General features: G+C 40.3%; 2 protein-coding genes across 2 annotated transcripts in view; one reads left to right on the top strand and one right to left on the bottom strand.

Moving 5' to 3' along the window:
• The first annotated feature begins 3,754 nt into the window (after positions 1-3,754).
• Positions 3,755-14,073, top strand: atp1b1a (ATPase Na+/K+ transporting subunit beta 1a). The gene is made up of 6 exons (XM_038303949.1): positions 3,755-4,026; positions 8,047-8,175; positions 9,436-9,591; positions 9,717-9,904; positions 12,496-12,576; positions 12,683-14,073. Exons 1-6 carry the CDS (start codon positions 3,933-3,935, stop codon positions 12,938-12,940), a joined length of 906 nt encoding a protein of 301 aa, XP_038159877.1. The 5' UTR covers positions 3,755-3,932; the 3' UTR covers positions 12,941-14,073.
• Positions 14,008-21,206, bottom strand: part of nme7 (NME/NM23 family member 7) — a 28,414-nt gene continuing 21,215 nt past the window's right edge. Inside the window, exons 11-12 of the mRNA XM_038303915.1 lie at positions 15,605-15,712; positions 14,008-14,150 (exon numbers count right to left, since the gene is read on the bottom strand). Coding sequence (XP_038159843.1) covers positions 14,118-14,150; positions 15,605-15,712 — 141 coding nt within the window. The 3' untranslated portion in view covers positions 14,008-14,117. The remainder of the gene's footprint in view (positions 14,151-15,604; positions 15,713-21,206) is intronic.

Raw genomic sequence — 21,206 nt, 5'->3', positions numbered from 1 at the left:
CAACAGTGGAGAGGAAAAACCTCCCTTTTAACAAGAAGAAACCTCCAGCAAGTTTCTTCCTTTTAACAGGAAGAAACTTCCTGTTAAAAGGAAGGGTTTGTTGTCTCAAAAAGAGATTTTTTTATATTTAAACCAAACAAGCCTCATTGGAAGCACATTGTAATTTAATATTATTTGATAAATGATAAAAAAAAAATGTTGGCCATTTTAAACTTCTAACCAATCACACAATAGTTGTAAGACACCACAGGTGAAAATGTTTTTACCCAGATGATGTATTAAGAACAAATTAGGAAGTTTTAATCAGGTCATCCTTTCTAGCAAGCTACTAGATAAAAGTTAATGTATAAAAATCATTACTAATAAAGATACCTTACAAAAAATGACACTGTTGTGCAGGTTTGTAATGTAGTTATTGCTTTTAATAGCAAAATCTATCAAATACATATTTCGCTTTCTTCACAAAAACAATGGTATGGTTTCAATAAAAAAGAAAAAATTGTAAAACCACATTAGATGCTTCTATTGTACCACAGCTGCTTGTGCAACAACTTTATATTTACAAATAAGTTATTCCGTAAAGCATTTGGCAAGCATGCTTTCAAAAACACATTTACTAAGCTAGATCCAGAGTATATTACCATATACAAGCCAGAAATTATTAAAAAGAAATGTCCGTATGTTACATTTTTAAAATGGGTCGATGTTTTTAAACTCTGTCATTACTGTTAGTGTCTTTCTGCAATAATCCCCTGCTTCAAAACATGCTGGGAAAGAAATGCTAACCTTAAAGGAGTCCACGACTAGTTGAACATTTTAAACTAAATATGCTTTAATTTTCCTACTGACTTGAAAATGTGATATGTGATCTGTGATATGTAAAACTCATAATTACTTGGAAATTGTAGGAGATTTTTTGTTATATATTTTAAACATGGAGGTTGCCATTTCTTTTTTTTTGTACCTGTGTAATGCATACTAGATTGGTGACTCTGTTAGGTCTAACTGAGCTGGAACCTTAAGAGTAAACACAGGAAGCTGTTTTTTTATAGTATGCATTGCATTTGGCTGGTGTAAATGCAATGCCAGATTGCGTCACTGCCTCAAAGTTCTTATGAGCCGTTATACACGAGATATATGATGAAACAAACAAAGCTTATGTTCTACTGTTTACATTAGCTAGATGTAAACAGTAGAACAAAATCTATGGTTATCTAATTGAAAGATAATAAACGACAGGTTAAACTGAGGGGGAGACACCTTTTACTCATTGTAAAACATGGACTGTATCCGAACATCCGCCCTAACCCCCAAAATCCCTCAATCACTGTATAGAGCAGGGACCATATAGTGGACTTTAGAGGGAACTCAGTTAAGTGAAATTTTCGCTCCGCGTTGGTCACGTAACTCCGCCATCTTTTTGTTAGCGACAGCCATAGGCGACAGCAGGCCGCTGTGACAACAAATCCCATGATGCTTAGCGAGGAGAGCTATCCTCGCAAAGCATTCCGGGATATATCTACTCTTCTAGTAACCATTGATGATCACTACTTTTCAAGGTGCATTGTGGGAAATTTCGAGTCCACCAATTTTTCATCCACTAGACCGGTCGTCTTCAACGTTTTCCAGGCCAAGGACCCCCAAACTGATGGAGAGATGGAGCGGGGACCCCCTAATTATATATATTGTATGAAATTGTGTTATACCAAACTGGTCCTATAGTCACTCTATTACAGATGGAATCATGTAACAAAAGTAATTCCTCCCTGGGATTATTAAAGTACTTATGATTCTGATTCCTGGTTGATGGGACAGGTGTTGTGAATGAAACGGTGCCCAGCTTAAAAGAGCTCCTGTGTGTCTCTGAATGTGTGCATTGATGAGTGAAAGACATCTTCTGCCTCCATTTATCTGTTTACTACAGTCTGTTGAATTCATGTTAATGTGGATTTAAAGACATTTCAATTAGTGGAAAAAATTGCAGGGGGGAATATAAAAAAAGTGTAATCAACCAAAACTTTGGCGACCCCCATGCAGTACCTCCGCGGACCCCCTAGAGGTCACAGACCCCCTTTTGAAGACCTCCGCACTAGACATTTGGACACTCATCTAAAATGTCCTAACCACTATATAGGGCCCTATATAGTGGTTAGGACAGACGTTCGGACACGGTCATGGTTTTAACATCATGTTTTTAACCATAGACAGCCTCAGTTCAAAACTTTGTATGTTGATCATAAACATTTATGACAAATTATGGTGGATCCCTTTAGGAAGATGCTGATTTTTTGACTCCTGTTTAGTTGAATGCTGTGAATTTTTGTTTTTGTTTGATTATTTCCATAAGGTTTATTTCATGGTGTTATAGATGCATTTATAACTTGTCTTAAAACTGGCTAATTTTTTGCTTGAGTGAGGGGAAAACATCTTTCAGTTTGTGACCTTCATCGGGGTCAATAAAGTCAGTTCTAAGAAGTTTAAGAGTTCCTGAAGTTTTCACCTTACCAGGTATTTGACCCTTATAATGCATCTTGGAAGTTAGTAAGGTTGTACCAGAGACTTTTGGATATCTATTTCGATGATTACTGCAGCTGCTTAAAAAAACAGGCTTACCCAGAATTGTGTAAGATTGTTTGTAGAAAAGAAAATCTGGATGTCCAATTCTGGTAAGCAAATTTATGGCTTTCTCCTTCCTCAAGGCCTATAACCTCTGTGCACATTGGTCAGAGAAACAAGGCTGCACTTTAGGTCATAAAACTTAGTTAGTTAGTCGGTTAGTTTCATTTCTTGATAAGAAACAACTTTAAAAATTACAAAAAAGTCTTAGAAAAGCGGCATTCATAAGAAATGTATTTTCCCTCATAGTTTCTAGGAGTCATTAAAGCCATACATGAGTGTGTTCTCTGAATAGTGAAAAAAATAGTGTCAGGCGGCTTTTCGTCGAAATGTCTTCACAATTTCCTATTTTGAATTGGAAAAAGCTTCCTGGATGGAAAGCGAAACGTCTTCAAACTTGGAAACAAAGTCCAGTGCATAGTTATTTAACTTTTTTTGGAATGACTATTTACTGCTGTTAAGTGTTCAAATATTGTTTCCTTTTTTCAAGTGTAGCTTTAGTTTTTTTTTCTTTTAACAAATCTTAATTGCCCATTTTGGAGCATGAAAAAAAGAAAACACGCTTATTTCTTCAGCCTTAAAGTAGCTGGATTCATTTAAACTAGCAATATGTTCCCCAGCTGTAGTAAGCTGTTACATAAAAGTTCAAGCACTGCTTGTTCCATTATGGCCAGCAGCCTAATCATTGAGGTTAGAAAGGCAACTTTTTAACAGAGCTGGCTGGTAATGAGTAACATTTACGCACTTACGTTTACTTTGGTATCTTTTTTTGTACTTCTGCAAATCATTTCACAGCTTAAAACTTTTTTATTAAGTTGTAATATCCCTGATATAACTGAAAACATTTATTACATTGCGAAGGTGATTTTAATGTCAGCCAGGTGCATTATGGGAACTTTGTACTGTATTCACCAATACATTAGTTAGTTTATGGGATGTAGAGAACACCGGAATGGTTGCCATGACACAGGTAGAGTTTAAACGCCTCCGTTGGCTGCTTTCTCTGTGACCCCCCACCCAAACCACCACCCACTCGTTGATTACGCAAAAAGCAGCGGAGGGTTGTGATTTGCCGAGCGGAGCCCTCCCTCCTCGGTGGTAACTTATTACAGGAGTTTTCGGGGCGGAGCCGCTTCCCTGCGAGATAAATTGTGAGTGGTACAATTGGAGGAGTCGGGTACGAAACTGTCCTTTCGTCTCGCCTGTGAAGGGCAGTTAACAGCCTCGGCTTGATTTAAAATTACCCATAAAAAAAGAAAAATTCCGGTCTAACCGTTAGAGGACGCGGGGGGAAAGCCTTTTTCCGTGGAAGTGATATGTCTGGAAACAAAGAAAGTGACGGAGGATGGAGGAAATTTATGTGGGATTCAGAGAAGAGAGAGTTCCTGGGACGAACAGGGGGCAGTTGGTGTAAGTACTCCCTTTTTTTCCTCTCTTTCATCGGTCATAGCTAGTCTCTGCTAGCGGCTGTCAGGGAAGGGATGGTAACCATAGAGGGGGGATGGAAACCGTTTTTTTTTTCTTCTCTTCATTTCCTCACCGTGCAGAGAGTCAGCACCTGTTAGAGCACAGTGACATGCTGAGTCGTGACTTCGGTTTCAGCGCAGACTGTGGAGACGAGAAGTTTCACTAAAAATCCGACACAAACTCCTCTGTGACTCCAAAGCGAGGAGGATCAAGAGTAGTTGGAAAAAAAGGTGATTCATTATCACGATAACCCAATCAACTCTCACTAGAGCTGACAGCTTTAAAAAAAACTTATTTTATTATCTGGATCCGGATCGGGTTTAACTGATAAATACATTGTAATAGGCAATCATTACCGTAGGCGTAGCCCCAGTCAATTATTATTGCCCCTTCAAAAAAAAAAAAAAAAAAAAAGGTCATCCTGAAGGACAGATTGTGGGCCAGAGCCGTCCACTCAACTGGTTTGAGTTTACTCTTTTGGATTCGATCCTCCTTTAAAATGAGAAGTAAACGGAAATAAGAAGACATTTCCACAGTTATAAGCGGATGGCTAATTCTGCTAGGCCCCACCTTCTAATCCCACCCCCCCAGACTCCAGATTAATGAATTAAACTCATTTTTCAAAATAGTTTTCAACACTTTTAAGGCGATCGGGGAATCTTAACTAATGCGATCAGATCTGGAGGATGATTTTATAGTATAACCGGCAACCGTTACACACTCCTGGATAGTGTCGCAGAACCGGTTTTTGAGTGAGAAACGATCACCATTATTTTCTGTTCGGCGCACGCGGCGTTTGGGAACAAGGTGCCGCGCTGCAGCCGATCACGACTCATGTCTCGTGGGCCGCCCCTCTGTCTGCCATATTTATTTATTTATTTATGTATTTATCCCTCCTCCCTCTGAGAGACCCGCTCTGTTGCTTTCGCGACACTTTGATGCGAAAAAAATCTTCAGGTAAACAAAGATTAGCAGCCGTTGGAGACGCACTACCGCGTCACAGCTGGCGCGTGCTGCTCCAATGGCGAACTCTGGGGAGCTCTACTTTTCCGCACGTGTCATTACAGAGCTCCGCAGCTGGACTTAGCGACAATCAATGACTGTTTCTTTATTTTTTGTAAAGTGAAGCTTAAAAATATGTCTACTGAAAGCAACAGGTATGTCTGAGCAGAGACTACTGGTTGCGTTCAGACTGATTCAGGCTACTTTACGTATTTCCGGGTACATTTTTGTTTAGCTTCGTTCTCCTTTTTTTTTAAAGTAAATAAGCAGGGGATCGGGTGGTGACACTCAGACAGGACAGTTGTTTCGTTCCTGTATGGTCACGTGACTACATATGACTACTTTTCTGCGCTTTAACAAACGTGTTTGTGGGGAAGAGATCAGTGGGGAAGGTCCACTTCACAGGCCTGAGGGGGGAGGGAGGGGGCTTCATTCAAACTGTGCCCAGAAGCCACAGCCTCACTCTCCACCCCTCCTCCCCCTCACACTATTGTATTTTTGAGTCTCTGTTTTGAAACTCTAGGACACCTAAGTTAGTCAAGTAAACAAAACAAAAAACCCTGAAAGAATTTCAGAAATTTTAAATGATTCCTTTCTAACCATTTCTCTCAGGCAGGGAATGTCATTTTATGAGTCGGCTAGTCCACACAGAAACATGCAAAATAACAACAAAGAGTTCTCCAAACATGCCAAAATGGTTGAAGGTTTGTTTACAAAACAGAAGCAGGTGGTAACACATCAGAAATGTGTATATAGGAGGTTGTCAGGGGGGTAAATTGAGCCAGGGGTGTTACATTTAAGTATGTTGCCAAAACAATGTTAAAGATTTGTATCAATTAAAGGTAGAAAAACAAGTTTATAAACATGATAATTTGCTCACTGCTGGTTTTATTGTTTAATCAGTGCATAAAAATATCACAAACAACTCTGAAATAAAGCATGATCAAACTTTTATTTCTTGTTACTTAAAAGCAATAAAACCAGGATTTTCCATTGAACAGCAGAATGAACTGTTTTATTCACATATTCTTTAACTTAAATACATCAGTGGCACTTAAATATCCATCAAATACTAGCAGCTCAGACCTGTTAAACCACTGAAAATGTGGATCAGTCAAGAAAGAAGTTTGTCACTATAAAGAATATATCCAATATATTTAGAGGGATTGGCTGTTTCTCTATCTAACAGCACTTATATGAATATAGTCATGTTAGAATGACCTCGAAAGGTCATACGGTTATATATTTTTTTTATTGGCTTTGGTGGCCCTGATTCGCCTGTTTGCCTGTCAAGAAAACATTTGTTTAAAGCAGGCTTTCAGTGCAACATCTTTAGACTTGCACAAAGTTACAGTATGCGTCAGTTCCTGATATGGTGGCGTGTCTACTGTTACTTCCTGACAGGTGCCTCACAGAGCCGTCTGTCTGCGCTGCTCGCTGACACACGTTTGCTTTACAGACAGGTGTATGTTAGTGGGGAACATATGGAGGTCAATAATCCAGGCTGTCCCCTTTCTCCGTGTCTTACTCTAGCCTGAGCGGTGGTATGCCTTGCAGACTGCCTCTGACAGCGTCTGATCATATCATCTATCCAGAAAAAATGTAAGAGCTGTTACATTCAAACACGTGTTGAAACAATATCAGAGCCATCCAGATACACGAGCGGGGTAGGGCCCACTGCAGGCCTCTCTGTTTGCAAGAGATATTGCTCACGAGTTAAGCCTGTTAACCCACCAAACCGCTTTCTGTGGAAGCTGATGTGGAGCAGGTCCTGGAAGTAGAGGGACATATTTAAAGGGTGCACATGAGGGAAGAGGAAACTGATCTACCTGTCTCTCGGTTGTGCTATTAAAAAAAAGGAGATGATCCCTTGCAGACTGTAACTGTTGGCCCTATTTTAACATCTGTACAAGGTCAAGTTTAGGCAAGATATGAGTCTTCAGCATCGGTTTAAAGAAGTCACCCAGATCTCAGTTCACAGCATTATCAGATCATCAGTTATGTCTGGATTTAAGGGGATAGACGCTGTTTAAGGTGCAAAGCAAGTTCAAACTATATAAAAGGGGTGATTCGAAAAACCCTTCCAAGTTACAAGCAGCCAACAGTGGGTTCACATTGTAACAGTGAGTTATCCCCCCCCCCCCTGCTCAGCATTAATGAAACTCAGCCGACAAAGAAAACTAATAAGACTCGGTCTGCTACAAGAACATAAATAAGGAGCTCTTTGTTTAATGGGGCGAGGACAGTGTTTTCATCCAGGAACCTGTTGGAAGTGACACATTGGGGGTGGGAATGGAGCGGTGGCGGGGGTCTGCATGGGAGCCAGCGCTGGCGCCTGGCAGAGTGACTCATCTTGTTGCACTGGAAGTGTGGCCCTGCAGCCGTTACATAATTGGAGTAGCATTTGAGCGAGACTGAGGAGGGGGGTAAAATCTGATAGGCTGGAAGTGTGAGAAGATTCCTTTTTTTCCTGCAACTTTGAAATGAGGAAATTTAAAACGCTACAGCGCTGTTTTAAGGAAAATTAATGTCTGTTATTTCTCTGACCGTGAGCCAGGTTTACTAGAGCTTATCTTTTAAATCTGAGGATTTTTAGATCTGAAACACACACACACTTGTAAGGGCTTAAGTCAGAATTTATTTGAGCCTGCGGAAATAATGCACGTAATGACTTAATCGCTTTAATTTCCCTCGGTTCCCACACCCATCACAGCTTTACTAATTGTGGTGTTCTTTCTGGGATCAGCGCCTCAAAAAAACAACATCTCGGTTTTTTGCAGGTAAACGCTTCGGCTACTGTTAGATTATGCATTCCCAGATATAAGAGGGTTGGAGATCTGTGTTTTAAACCCATCGAAATGAACAGAGAGTAAAGCTTTGTCAGTATTCTCCCTGCCGATCAGAGCAGGTCAGTCGACCCCCTGGTGCATCTCTAACTTTATCTGCTCATTTCTCTTTCAGTTAAAATCTTCCTGTTCTACGTGATTTTCTATGGATGCTTGGCTGGGATTTTCATCGGGACCATTCAGGCCATGCTCCTGACCTTACATGACTATAAACCAACCTACCAGGACAGAGTTGCTCCACCAGGTAAACAGATTTTCTCTTGTTTTTTATTTGTCCAAACTCCTGGCTGAGGTAGTGATCTGATGCTGCTAAGGACGGCGTGATCGGCTGGGATGTTGCACTAATCAGAGATGTCTGCAGCATTAAGGGCTTCTCTTTTTGAAAAAAAAGAAAGAAGGAAAGAAAAATAAGCAGCCTGTTTGGGTGTGCCTTTAATAAGCTGCTACTCTATCAGAAGTCTTTCTGACCTCAAATAGGTTCAGCCATTTTGTCCTTCACTCCTCTCAGCCAGTCAATGGTTCCCCCTCAGGCTGCAGGGGAACTGAAACGATCTGTTTTTTTTTTTTTTTTTGCTATGATTATGACTATCAGCAAGCCTGGTTATAATGAAGAGCTTGTTTAACAGCGTTTAGAGGAAAATAAATCAGTTTTTATCCCCGTTTTGTTTCCTTTTTTCTCTCTCTCTCTTGTGGAAAACATTTATAACATGGACGTAACATAACATTTTGAAATTTCCTGCAATTTTTTTTTAAGTTTCCTTCTTTTTTTGTGGGTGTCAAGAGCCCTGTCATGTTGTGCCAACACTTGTTTGGGCAACACATGCTTCAGCTCTGGGGGTATTTTTAGCAGTCATTGTAGAGGGGAGACTTCTTTCTCCTGCCACTCTAAGCGGCAACAATCAAAAAATAACATCTCAGTGAAAGAGTTGGGCAACGGTGAGCTGCAGCAAGGATTGACTAGAGGCACGAACAAGGAAGCAGAGTTTTTTTTCTCTCTCTCTCTCTTAGAGCACAACCCGCCTCTCACTCTGGGGCTAAAAGTTTCCATTGTAAGAGAGCCACACGTAAGGCTGGTTGGGTGGGGGCAGGGGACTTGGTGAACTTTCACAAGTGAGATTCTTACTCTCGTCTCTCTGCCGGCTCTTGCTTAACTATATGGCAACAAATCCATCCGCTAGTACCGGAAAAAAAGGAAAGGTTGATGAATGTTATGTTGTCTCTGATTGGTAATAAAACCCATCTCACTCTGCCCCTGCGCTGCCATGCCACGCCTCAGTAGGGCCTTGTGCACGAGGTCTGTGGAAAATTACCACTCCCAAGAGCTGCCAGAGACCATCCGGGGAAAATCCCCAAGACCCCCACATTGTCTTATGATAAAGAACAAAAACCTGCTAGGGTTTTGCACTGATCACAAACCAATTAAAGCTACTGCATGTTTGGGTTTTATTGTTTTATTTTAAGTTGTTTTCACTTTTCTTACCTAAACTTTTCTGATGTTTCCCAGGTCTGTCTCACACACCCCGCTCTGAAAAATCAGAAATCTCTTTCACAATAAGCAAGGAGGAAACATATAAGAAGTATGTGGAGAGCATGGCGGCTTTTCTGACACAATATGATGATGACAAGCAGGAGGATGACATGAAGTATGAGGATTGCGGAGGCAAGTATTAGAGATGGACATAAGCTGTGAAGTTATCTTTTTTTCTTTCATGTAAACATTATGAATGTGTACAGCTTTGCCTTACATTTCTGGATTTAACTGGTTGTTGTTTTATTTTTTTGTAGGAACCCCCTTATCCTACATAGACCGTGGTATGTTGGATGATAAGGATTTGGGTACTAGGAAAAGCTGCCGTTTCAGTAGAAACGTGCTTGGAAGCTGTGACGGGATAGCCGACCCCACTTTCGGTTTTAAGGAAGGGAAGCCGTGCCTTATTGTGAAGCTCAACAGGATTGTCAATTACAGACCAAGGGTATGTGTCCTCTGCTTTGAGCTGCTGGGTTGATATTGATTGGGGCAGACTAACATATATACAATGTTACAGACATGTTCTTTAAACCCACTAAAAACTAATGCAAATAGCCCCATTTACACTACCCTTTTAAAACTGTGACGAGATCAGTCCGGAGACGAGGAACCGCACTAGCGTGATGTGTAGACGGTCTTCAGGAACACGGATCGGCTTTCACAGGGTAGTGTAAATGGGGCTTATGTCTGTGACAGAAATTTACCAAATAGTTAACCTATGGAGCTTAAGACACGTTGGTTTTCGAGTCTCCAAGCACAATGTTCCAGAGTAAAGAAACATCAAAGTTGGACAGGGATTACTCAAATCTTTCAAACAAAAAGCCGGCTATTTTAATTACCATGCGACATGCTGGCTTCTTTGCCTCTAAATGGCTGGTTATAGTCCCGCAGCAGTGTGTCGCAGTGAGCTTGTTGGAGATATTTTGCTTTATACCCGATATCGGAGCGTAGTCTGCAAGAGGGACAATCACAAACTAGCTGTGGGTCTAGATACGGCCGAGGCGGTGAGGAAGTGGGGGCAAGTTTGTGCGACAACGAAGGGACATGAGAGCGAAAAAGAGCGCGGATTGAGGTGGAAGAAGGGTCCCAGCATTCTCTGCACCTCGCTCTACTAGCTGGTCCAACTTCATGAGTTGTTTTCCTCAATGGCGGTCATATAAACAAAATGAGCCAGTATGGTACCAAACAGGAAATACGCATAGTGTAGAGCGGGTGTAGATTTGACCAATCAGAGGTCTCCTGTCTGCTGCACTGTCTGCGGTCACCTACAATCTTGGAGAGGTGCAGCAGAGTGTCTGCAGAAGGGGCGGAGGCATATTGGCATTCACTGCGACACACACGCAGACGACCTGGTTTCTGAGTATAAACCAGCCTTACAACCTTTACCCTGTAGAGAAGGAAGATGGGACTTGTGGATTATTTGATAATGGTAGTAGTTTGAAAGGGGGCAGGGAAAAAAAACTACAAAAATGTCTGCATGTTTGCATCAAATCATACGTGCCAAACATTTTAGAAAACTGGACATGAAGTTTTCCAGAAGATGTTTCACCTCTGATCAAAGAAGTTTCTTCAGCTCTAACTAGTGGGTGGGAAAGCACTGAGATTATAATTCTGTAGGTCTAACGAAGAATTAGGGGGGACAAAAGGTGGCTTTGATCCCTCCCACTGGATTGGAAAATGAAGAAACTGGTTAATGGTCGTTAGAGCGTTCTGATGTGTTGTTAACTTCCTCTCATCCAAGATGCCTCTTCGATGACAAACATCTTCTAGAAAACTTTACGTCTAGTTGCCTAGACTGAACTTTTCCAAACAAACTTCACAGATATGTTTTAGAAAACTGTGTCCCACCAGTGGGGTACGGGACCACAGGTGGTTGGAGATTTTAGTTCTGTCTCGTTCAAATAGAACAATAACTTCAGTTCAGAATCTCACCTTTTGCATATCATTCAGAGCTGAAGAAGAAAATAAAATCCAGATTGGGAAAGATTAGCCTTTTAAGTATTTCCAAAGAACAAGATTTGTTTTTCTTAGACGCTAAAGACTTGAATTCAGCTAACTAGTAGTCCACAGAAACAAGCGGGGGAGGGGTATTCTGCCTAACTAAGAACGAAGTAGATCATCTGGCAAAGGAGTGGTGCATTGTTTAATGTTTCTTTGTTTGAAACTGGAGCCATTTTGATTCCACACCTTTTTCAAAACCTTGGTAAACACTGCTATCAATGACATGCCTGTGCAGACTCATTCCTGTGGGAACAACCTGAGGAAAAAAGACGAACAAAACAAAGACTGGTTGTAGGTCACATTCAGGTCTTCATTTGTAGTTTTTTGCAGATTGATGCCGAAAATGTTAGTAGTTCTAACATTTCTACAAGAGCAATAGCTTTACTGAACATACAGCAATTAGCCCAAGCTATTACATCACATCTCCGCTGTTATGTTTAAGTGTGATCAAATGTTTTCTGTGAATAAAAAACAGCTCAAATTCAAATCTTTAGACCTAAAGCTGCTGACAGATAGTTTAACATTTGCATGATAGACCTAGATGTTTTTTTTTTTTTTTTTCCGTGCAACCAATTTAAGCTCCTGGCATTTGAACTAAACTGCATTTATGGGAAACTAATACAGAAAAAAGTGTAAGATCACACCGGAAACTTGTTCACTATGGAGTATTTGTCAGCGTGGTTTCTGATTCTGATTCAGGTGGTTTTCAAAGACATGCTTTACTTGATAGGAAAACCCAGCAACATTAAACATGATTGTTTCACATACAGAAATGAGTCAGAAGTTTCTATAGGTGCACCGAAGCTGCCAAGTTAATCAAAACAGCATGTGGTGCTTTGATTAAAAACATTTTAACATCATCTAAAGCAACCTAACCAAGCTGTAGTATCATCACTCGGGTTCAGAGCAACGCTTTGACAGGATTAATTATTTCTGTCATCCATTTGTTTCCTTAGGTTGAATTTACTTTAGTTCTGTAAATTAAGAAAAAGTAATTTTGGGATGCTGCTGATCAACCACTGCTTCTGTTTTTAGGCTCCCAAGAATGAATCACTTCCAGAGGAGCTGAAGGGCAGATCCTTTGATAACGTCATCCCGATTAGCTGCAAGAATAAGGTAGAGTTATGTATGTTTCTTCCTTCTCTTCAAGGATTACTGCCTTGTAGAGAGACCTAGGCTTCCCACAGTTTATTTCCATTAACTCAGCAATTGATGCTTACAGAGGGAAGAAGACGAAGGCAAGATCGCAGGGATCAAGTACTATGGCATAGGGGGTGGTTTCCCTCTCCAGTACTACCCGTACTACGGCAAAAGGCTGCATCCCCACTACCTGCAGCCTCTGGTGGCAATCCATTTCACCAACCTCACCATGAACGAGGAGCTCCGCATCGAGTGCAAAGTGTACGGCGAGAACATCGACTACAACGAGAAGGACCGCTATCAGGGACGCTTTGACGTTAAGTTCGTCATTAACTCGTGACCCCAGGCAGGATGAGCGCACAATAAACATAGAGAGGTATTCAAGAGTTCAGATAAAACACCACTAGTCTTTGAACATTCATTATATACAGGACCTACACTTAATCCGTGTGCTTTACACTAGCTTTTCCGTGTTTTCTGTCCAGAGTTAGAATGTAAAATACAAAAAAAAAGTAGCAATAGCAAATATTTATTCTACTGTAAATGAAAAAAAAAAATCCTCAAGCCATGGGATGTTCATCGATTACTGTAAAACTGCAGTTTCACTACTGATGTGTAGCGACTTGTGTCTCTGTCCCCATGGTGTTTGCTCCTCACGTGGTTTCTATATATTTTTGAAGTGTCCAGAGTTTGTAGGCTAGTCCTGTCGTGATCTCCTCCTGTCTTATGTCTGCTTTAGTGGTCCAAGGTGTGTGTATGTGTCGCTTGCTCGTGTCTGTGCAGGCGGTGTTAATGTGAGTGCGCGGAGTGTTTGTCAATGTGCTCAGACTAACCGAAATACTAGCATGGTACTCTGAACCTTTAAGGCCCCAGATGTGAATAGATGACTGCGCTCCATCATTTTTTTTTTGTTGTCGTTTTGTTTTGATGCCTTTCTTTATTCAAGTTTGCTGTAGATTAATATGTTTGTTTTTGTTCAGCTTCACAATTAGATAGATTTAGATGAGATTTTCTCTTTGATACTCTTAAAATCCGCTCATTCTTAATTCATTAGTGTAAAGCTTTGTGGGTCCAGCCTCAGAAGACTGTCACCTCCATGGAAACCGTGGCAACTCAGTGCTTTGAAATCTGTTTTGCTGGAGACGTCACGTTCCGTGATGTAACTTACTATTGAATGTTTTAGCCATTTTCGTAATGGAAGAATTTTATATTTATGCAGTTGTACATTTTTTTTTTCAACATGTGATGTTTATGAATCCAAAACCAAAGTCGCTGGTCTAAAACTTTCGAGAAAATCAGAGGCAATGCAGTATCCCGTGTTATAAGATGTTTAGTGGGTGTGAAAAAAAGCAACAACAAAAAAACTTAATTCAATGTTTTAGATCAAAACAAATGTCAGGAGTCTGATCTTGTCACTTTATTTAATCTGCATAAGGCTGAAACAATAAACAGAAAATTGAGACAACATTGAAATCTTGCAGTGTGTGGTGAAGTGTGACTCGTCCTTTGTTTTTTTCTCATCCGTCCAAAATCTGGAAGAAATACTCCACCTGGAAAAGATATTTTCAAGTTAGTGTGCAGTTTTTCAGTAATGCACACAAACACTGGTTGAAAAGGGGTTGACTTTTAAAGCAGGGTTTCTAAAGGAGCTCAGAGAGAAAAACTGCTTGTTCTGCTTTAGATGACATCAGGAGAGTGACGAAAATCAGCTGGTTACAAAACACGGCTGGACTTTAACTGATTTCTACATCCATCTGTAATCTTTCAGTTTCATTCCAGCCTCCTATGGTCTTGTTCACAAACTTTTGTTTGTTATATAATTGATCATTAAAATCATTGTTGCCATAGCTGTTCAGGCAAAAATCTTTGGAGGAGGAACCAAAATAAAACAAAATGAAGAGGGAATAAAAAAAAAGAATTAAACCTTCATACATTAAATTTTTTTTAAACTAAACCTTTTTGTATTGGTGGCTACCGGAATCTAAAGGTAGTTTGGTTTATTAATGAGACATACTGGTTCGCAGCTGAATCAGAGTTTCATCTGAATGAATGCTTTATGTCTGCTGTGAGAATTCCAGGTGTTGGACTTCAGACACTCTCTCCTCTGCACAAGCCCTTTCTTGGTCATTCTGTTTTAGTCTTGAGAAAATGGCAGCTTGGCCAGCCATGGGCTAATGTTTAACAAGGAAGCGTTTGTCCAGCGTACAGATCAGGAGTTTTCCTGAACAATGACGTCCGATTGGTCAGACCCACTCCCTGCGAAAACAATGGTTTTGTTTCAAAATTCCTCTGCCACTCTTGTTCTCCTCAAAACCAGCGTGATCTGAGGTTGCCCCGGCCCACAGAGCGGAGTCATGGGACTTGTCTAAAGACGCGGCTTCACAGAGTTGAGGGGAGCTTTGTTCTTGGCCAAAAGCAAGGTAGCCGTTCACGCACGGGCTGCCGGACAATGAGGAGACTTATTTGTGGGGTGAGAATGTGTGGGAGAAGCATACAGAGCTTTTTCTAGCCACACACTTCAATACCGAGACAGAGTAAAACAAAGTAGTGAATACTTTTGAACTACGAAAAAAAATCTGAAAAGTGTGGCCTGCTTTTGCCTGCTTTTCCTGCCATTAGTGCTTCAGATCTCTAGGAGTACTCTAAACTTGGAGTGTCTTACTGCAGATTCTCAGTGGGATTAAAGTATTGACTTAAAGCAAGATGCTTTGTTATAAAGTGTATTTCAGCCTCTTATTGATCTGTATTTATCTCCATCTAATCACATGCAATGTGATCAAATTACACACAGGTGGGCTCTAATTACAAACTAGGTGACTTGTCAAGGCAGCTTGATTGTATTTAGTGGCATCACAGTGAAGAGGGGCAAAATAGAACCACAGGATTGTTTGTTAAGAGTAAAAACATTGCGTTTCCTTTTATTCTATTACCTATTTGTAAATAATGAGCTAGCATAACGACATGTGAAAAAAGGCTGACGGGTGGATTAAACTGAGTGACCCACCTCCAGAACACCGTCCTCTGGAAGGTCTGTGCAGTGCACCGCGTTTCTCACGATGTCCTTGCCATAAAGGGCGCGCAGCGTGTTGGGACGGAGAAGGCGTGCGATTTCCTGTTTGAAAGAAAACAGCCTGATTGTTATATCTTCCCTGATTAACACAAGGACACATCATCCTATTTGTCATTCAGCTGTGACTTTCAGCAGCAGTCTGAGACACACAACGCTGCAAACTTCTGTGTCCAAATGTCAAACCCCCCCCGCCTGGTGTGGATGATGATACAGCTGATGCTGGAAACCGAACATCCTGTCCTCCTGCTGTGTTAATAAAACTGTGATTACTCAGCAGCTGATCATGTGATCCTGGAGAAGAAGCACCACAAAAAAAAAAAAAACTAGTGACACTCAGCAAAGCTTTGATATAGGAGCGTCAAGTTATTTTTAAAGCTTAAATGCGAGCAACAGGCCCCCTCTGTTTGTCGATACATGCATTAAAACTTCCACACAACCCCAACCTATTTTAACAGCAATATAACTAAACCCTTTTCTTATATATTCTGTAACATTCATTCCCAATTCCTCTTTCCTCCCCCCTGTTGCTCATAAACAGCGAGGCCTCTCTTTTGAGTCAAAATGACTGTTTCCTTTCTACATCAGACACTCCCAAGGTCAAAGCTGGGCTTGGTTCTCCTGCCCGTCTCCAGGAAATGCAGCCCTCCAACAAGATCTGTGGTAAGAGGGAGGGGCAGGGTGTACATAATTCATTCAACAAGAGGACTTTTGACCCTTGGACTCCTGCAATCATGGATAATAATTATGGATGCTGTGTGGTAAGAGGTTTGGTCAATAACTGGACCCTCCATGCATGAGAACACACACAGAAAAGGGCTGTTTGGACAGAGGAGTAAGGTGGAATCTTCAAGGACGTCAGGAGGTGTAGTTCCTCTACGGACCACCTGGTTCCGTTTTAGGTTCTTTTAATGTCTCTCTACTGGTTAATGATCAATTCACATCGTAGGTACATTTTTAACTAGAAACCACTTTAACAAATCCACCTGAGTGCTACGATTAGCTAGCCTCCCCTAATCTTTAACAAGCAAAAGCAAATAATCACGTTTTTTAATCAATCAGTTTGATTCTGTTGCTGTCTGAGAACAAATCCTTCAGCAGAGCCTGAGAGTCTTTGCTCTCCAACCTTTATTTCACTGTAATGTCTTCGTTGTATCAGTAAAAGGTACACTGTTTAGCATGTTAGTATTTATATAAACTAAAGGAAGTAGATGTAAAATTAAATGACTGAACCGGAAAAGGGGTGGGGCTAAATAAGGGCAAACTTCCACCTTTATCTGAAATGATCCTCAATCATAACTACGTCTTCTATGTCTTCCTAATTACCCATCCAGGGTGCATCCAGTGCCTCATCAAAACACTTCTTTAGATAGGTACAACCCCCCCTCAGAGAACATGCAAGGATAAGTAGGGAGTGGAGGGATGGATAGATGCCACCAGGGTAACATTGTGGTCAGGTTTGGTGAAAAAAACCTTAAAAAAAAAAAGAAAGAAAAAACAAATAAAACTTTACATTTTGGTTTTCCAGACATAATCTGAAAAAAAAACCTGTAAGAATGATGGTGTTTAAAACCTTTGAGGTGTATTTGTTTCTCATCAGAATATCATCCTTGTACCATTTTAGTACAAGATCCGATACTTTGAACATCTGTACAATCTAACCGTGGCTGCAAGATAAAATCACAAACACTTTTAGACAGACTGAAAATGGGTCAGCCAATCAAGTTCCTGTATTGTGGCTTAAGGCGGGACATATAGCTGTGAAGAAAACGCGGTGGTGCGGAAGGAAGTAGGTGTAGCTGCTTCTATCACATCCATCTTTGATCCTATCCGTCCTATCTCATCTTTAAAAGTGAAAAAAAGCGTAATTTTTTTATGTTTCTTAGCGTCGGCTGACTTGTTAAAACCAAACTTTGGTAGGTGGGCTCCCGGTGTCGCTTCACCCAATCGCCTCCAAAAGTTCTGCTGAATTTACCTCCCTGTTTCTCCAGATTGGAGGATTCCCAGATTAATTATTCTTATAACCCTGTTTTATAGCCAATCATTCCCATCGTAAAACTTTCCCCATCTTCCCAACAAAAACTAAACCTACAGCTCAGTCTCTTCTAATTCCTACATGAATTTATTATAAATAAATATTAAACTTAGAATACCATCTTTCTTTTTATATAATTAGTTAACTTTAAGTAAATGATTCACAAAAACCCCAACCGCAGAGACAAATCTGCAGCTTAATGCTGCTTTTCAAATGTCTGCATCCCAGAAGTCCCTAAAATAAATCACAGCCTGTTCAACAGCCCAGCTAAAAGAAAGGCTTTAAATCCAGCTCATCTTATGGCCCCTTTTTGTTTGAATACAGATTACAGTAGTTTCACACAAGCAAAGTTTTAAACTTACTAAATCAAACAAAAATATTGCTTCCTCGTATGAAAGCCTGCATGATGCAGCATCCATACTGTGCCCCAAAGGGAAATAAGGACAAATCTAGTTAGCAGTAGGAGAGTTTTTTTGTTTGTTTGCACAGACTGCTCCCTGTAACCATATGAGCTAAATATAAAGGTTTGGTTTTAATGAGTTTCAGTAGAGCAGACCAGCGTTCCTGTAACTAACCCTCTGTGGACGGTAATGACCCAGAAGTCACATGACAGCTCAGGGACGTCTAATGCTTCATGAACTGCTGACCCCCCCATCCTAGTAGTCATACTCCTGTGCAGATCTCAGCAGCTGATAAAAAGTTCAAACCTTTTTCAAGATTTGTTTTGATTGGGCACATGTGATTGTTTCACATCATCAAAGTTTTATAAGTACTAATTAGCATTTAATCAGATCACAGAAAATAGAACAATATTTTTTGAATCATGATTTTATTTATCCCAGAAAATAAGATATGAATGAGCTCAGTTTTTCAGCTTCCCTACATGGAAAACCATGGAAGCTGTCTGTCACCTTCAACTTAAGCACACCTGGATTATGCAGCAGGATAAACAATTGGTTAAATAAGGCAAAATGAAGGGTTTTCAGTGGCCTAGTCAAAGTCTAGACTTAAATCTTGATTTCAATGTTTAAACAAACTGTTCCTACTGCTTTATAGAACCAATCCTGCAAATATGGTCGTTCCAGAATTTCTCCTCAGCAAGGCTGAGGACTTCTAGGAAAAGGCAGCACCAGTTCTTAACTTTGTAGAGCACATTTTTTGCATTTTTCTTTTTATGTATGATCTTATCTTAAAGGGGATTCTAAGACATGACAATAAGTTGACTTAGAACTTTTATACGTTTATCACAAACCATTAAAAATATTTTAATCCAGGCTTAACCTGCATTTAGTTGTGATCTGCTTGCTGGTTGGATTCCCTCTTCTAATTACGAGGTTTCTGAGGCTGCATTGAATTTCATTTAAGGGTAACAGAGTATTTATCATTTAACGGAAACCCTGCAGGCTAAATATAGCTCTGTAGTTATGATCTTCTCTGAAACTGGTATGGGAAAGAAAATCAATGGAGAAAACACAGCTAACAGCAGTTACAGAGCTTTTAAAGCCCATCTGATGGATGTTTGTGCTCATAACACACAACAATGCAACAAGAAACCACTGTTATTTTTAGCAGGGGGCAGGCATGGTTTACTAGATTACTGATTTAAAGTGGAAGGAGTAGATCTAAATGGAAGGCAGCAGATCGCTGTCCCCCTCACCCTCTATGGCTGACTGGCTGCAGAGCAAAGCAGCAGGAGGTTTAGTCGTGCATAAGTGTGCATCCCTTTTTTTCTGTACGAGTTTCCTCCACTGAGGAAACAGGCATTGATTCGGCTTCAACGGCCGTCAGCCTAGCTGGAAAACCAAGGTGATTCCCATTAGACCTCTGCTGTTTATAGATTAGTCAGCTAGAACAAATCTATAGCTTATTATTAGCACAAATAACTAAGCTTTTTACTGGTAAAAGACGTTCTGACCTTTTCCACCAGTGTGGAGTTATGGAGAAAGTTCAGTCTTATCTCTTAATGCGATAATAATGTCTGGAATGTCTTTACGGGCGTACGCTCCAGTCAACAAGTAAATGTCCCCTACTCTGTTTCCCACCCAAACACTGCGGCCTGAAACAACAAGTCTGCTAACCTTTGTGCTCACTCCTCAGGCCAGCAGCGTTTTACCCTCACGGGTCTCAGACAGCTGCGGCGACCGTCTGCTGCTAATGCTAAACAGCTCCACTCCCCCAGGATAGGGAGTGCAAACGTTTAGGTGAGCGGTGAGGAAATACTGCCGTGCATCTGAGGTCACACCACGATGAAGCAGCATGACCTCTCACTTTGAGTGTTATCAAAGCACTGACCCACAAAGAGTCCTGGGTGGGGTGGGAGGCCTGGAAGCAGCTGAGAGTGAGCCCTCTGTGCAGATAACACAACTACTGTTCATCACCTTGAAAATGTATTCAAACTCCATGAACTTTTCACACTTTGACATGACAACCACAACCTGTGATTCCATATGGTGGCACATATCTGTGAAGAGGCAGAAAAATGACGTGGATGTGTTCATCTGCACCGAGTTAATGCTTGGCAGAACCATCTGTTACTGCAACTACAGCTGGGAGAGATGCTATTAATTTGTTTATATAGAAGCAGATAGTTTGGCCTATTTTTCTTTGCAAAATAACTGCATCTTAGACAAATCCTCGCTGGAAAAACAAAACATCCCCACAACGCATAAAGCTCCCAGCTTACACTATGGATGGTGTGGTGAAAATTAGCCTCAGGCAAAAAAAAAAGAAAAAAAAGAAAAAGAAAGTCATATTTTAAGCTCCCATTACTAAACAATGCTTTTGTTTCCACTTTGACCAGAGTTGCGGTTCTCTGCAGCTCCTCTAAAGCTACTACACTGCAAAAATGAAATAAAAGCAAGTAATTTTTCTTGTAATAACTATAATTTCATCTGATTTAAATACAATTTGCCAATGGAATAATATGATATGTGAATAAGAATATAAAAATAAGATAAAGCAGTTCTGTTATCTTATTCTATAACAATTGTATAATATTTAATTATCTAACCAGCCTGCTGTGCTTCTAGGTCTTTGTGATGTTTGTTAATTATTAATGTTAGACCTCTAAGACCTTCATAGCACACTGGGTTTATGTTGAGGGGAAGTTCAACAAATTAGCTGCTAGCCTTCTAGGTAAAGGAGTTGCATCAAACTTTTATTTTTGAGTATGAAAGGAAAGAGAGCTTAACATAAAATACACACCACACTATTCAGATTTTAATAACACTGCACCATTTTTTTCCGCTTCATATTTAAGCACTACGTTGGTTAGTCATATAATATCCATAGAAAACCTCATAAAACTTAAAATACTTAACTTAAAATGTTTCTAAAAACAATTAAAACATACTAAAGTTAAAGATGTATATCCAATGTATCCATATACATATATATGGATACATTGGATACCCAATACGTATTGCGTATATCCAATATATCCAATAATACGTATATCCAATAATTCAAAACATTCAAGTTCCCTTTTGAATGGAAACATTTTTT

The sequence above is a fragment of the Cyprinodon tularosa genome, unplaced genomic scaffold (genome assembly GCF_016077235.1).
Source record: "Cyprinodon tularosa strain WSP-4 unplaced genomic scaffold, ASM1607723v1 ctg114, whole genome shotgun sequence".
Taxonomy (NCBI): domain Eukaryota; kingdom Metazoa; phylum Chordata; class Actinopteri; order Cyprinodontiformes; family Cyprinodontidae; genus Cyprinodon; species Cyprinodon tularosa.
This window is presented reverse-complemented; position numbering and strand designations above follow the sequence as displayed.

Coding starts and splice junctions, on each gene's coding strand:
- atp1b1a (XM_038303949.1), top strand. CDS start 3,933: ATGTCTGGAAACAAAGAAAGTGACGGAGGATGGAGGAAATTTATGTGG. Junction 8,176..9,435: donor GGACAGAGTTGCTCCACCAG/GTAAACAGATTT, acceptor GATGTTTCCCAG/GTCTGTCTCACACACCCCGC. Junction 12,577..12,682: donor CGATTAGCTGCAAGAATAAG/GTAGAGTTATGT, acceptor TGATGCTTACAG/AGGGAAGAAGACGAAGGCAA.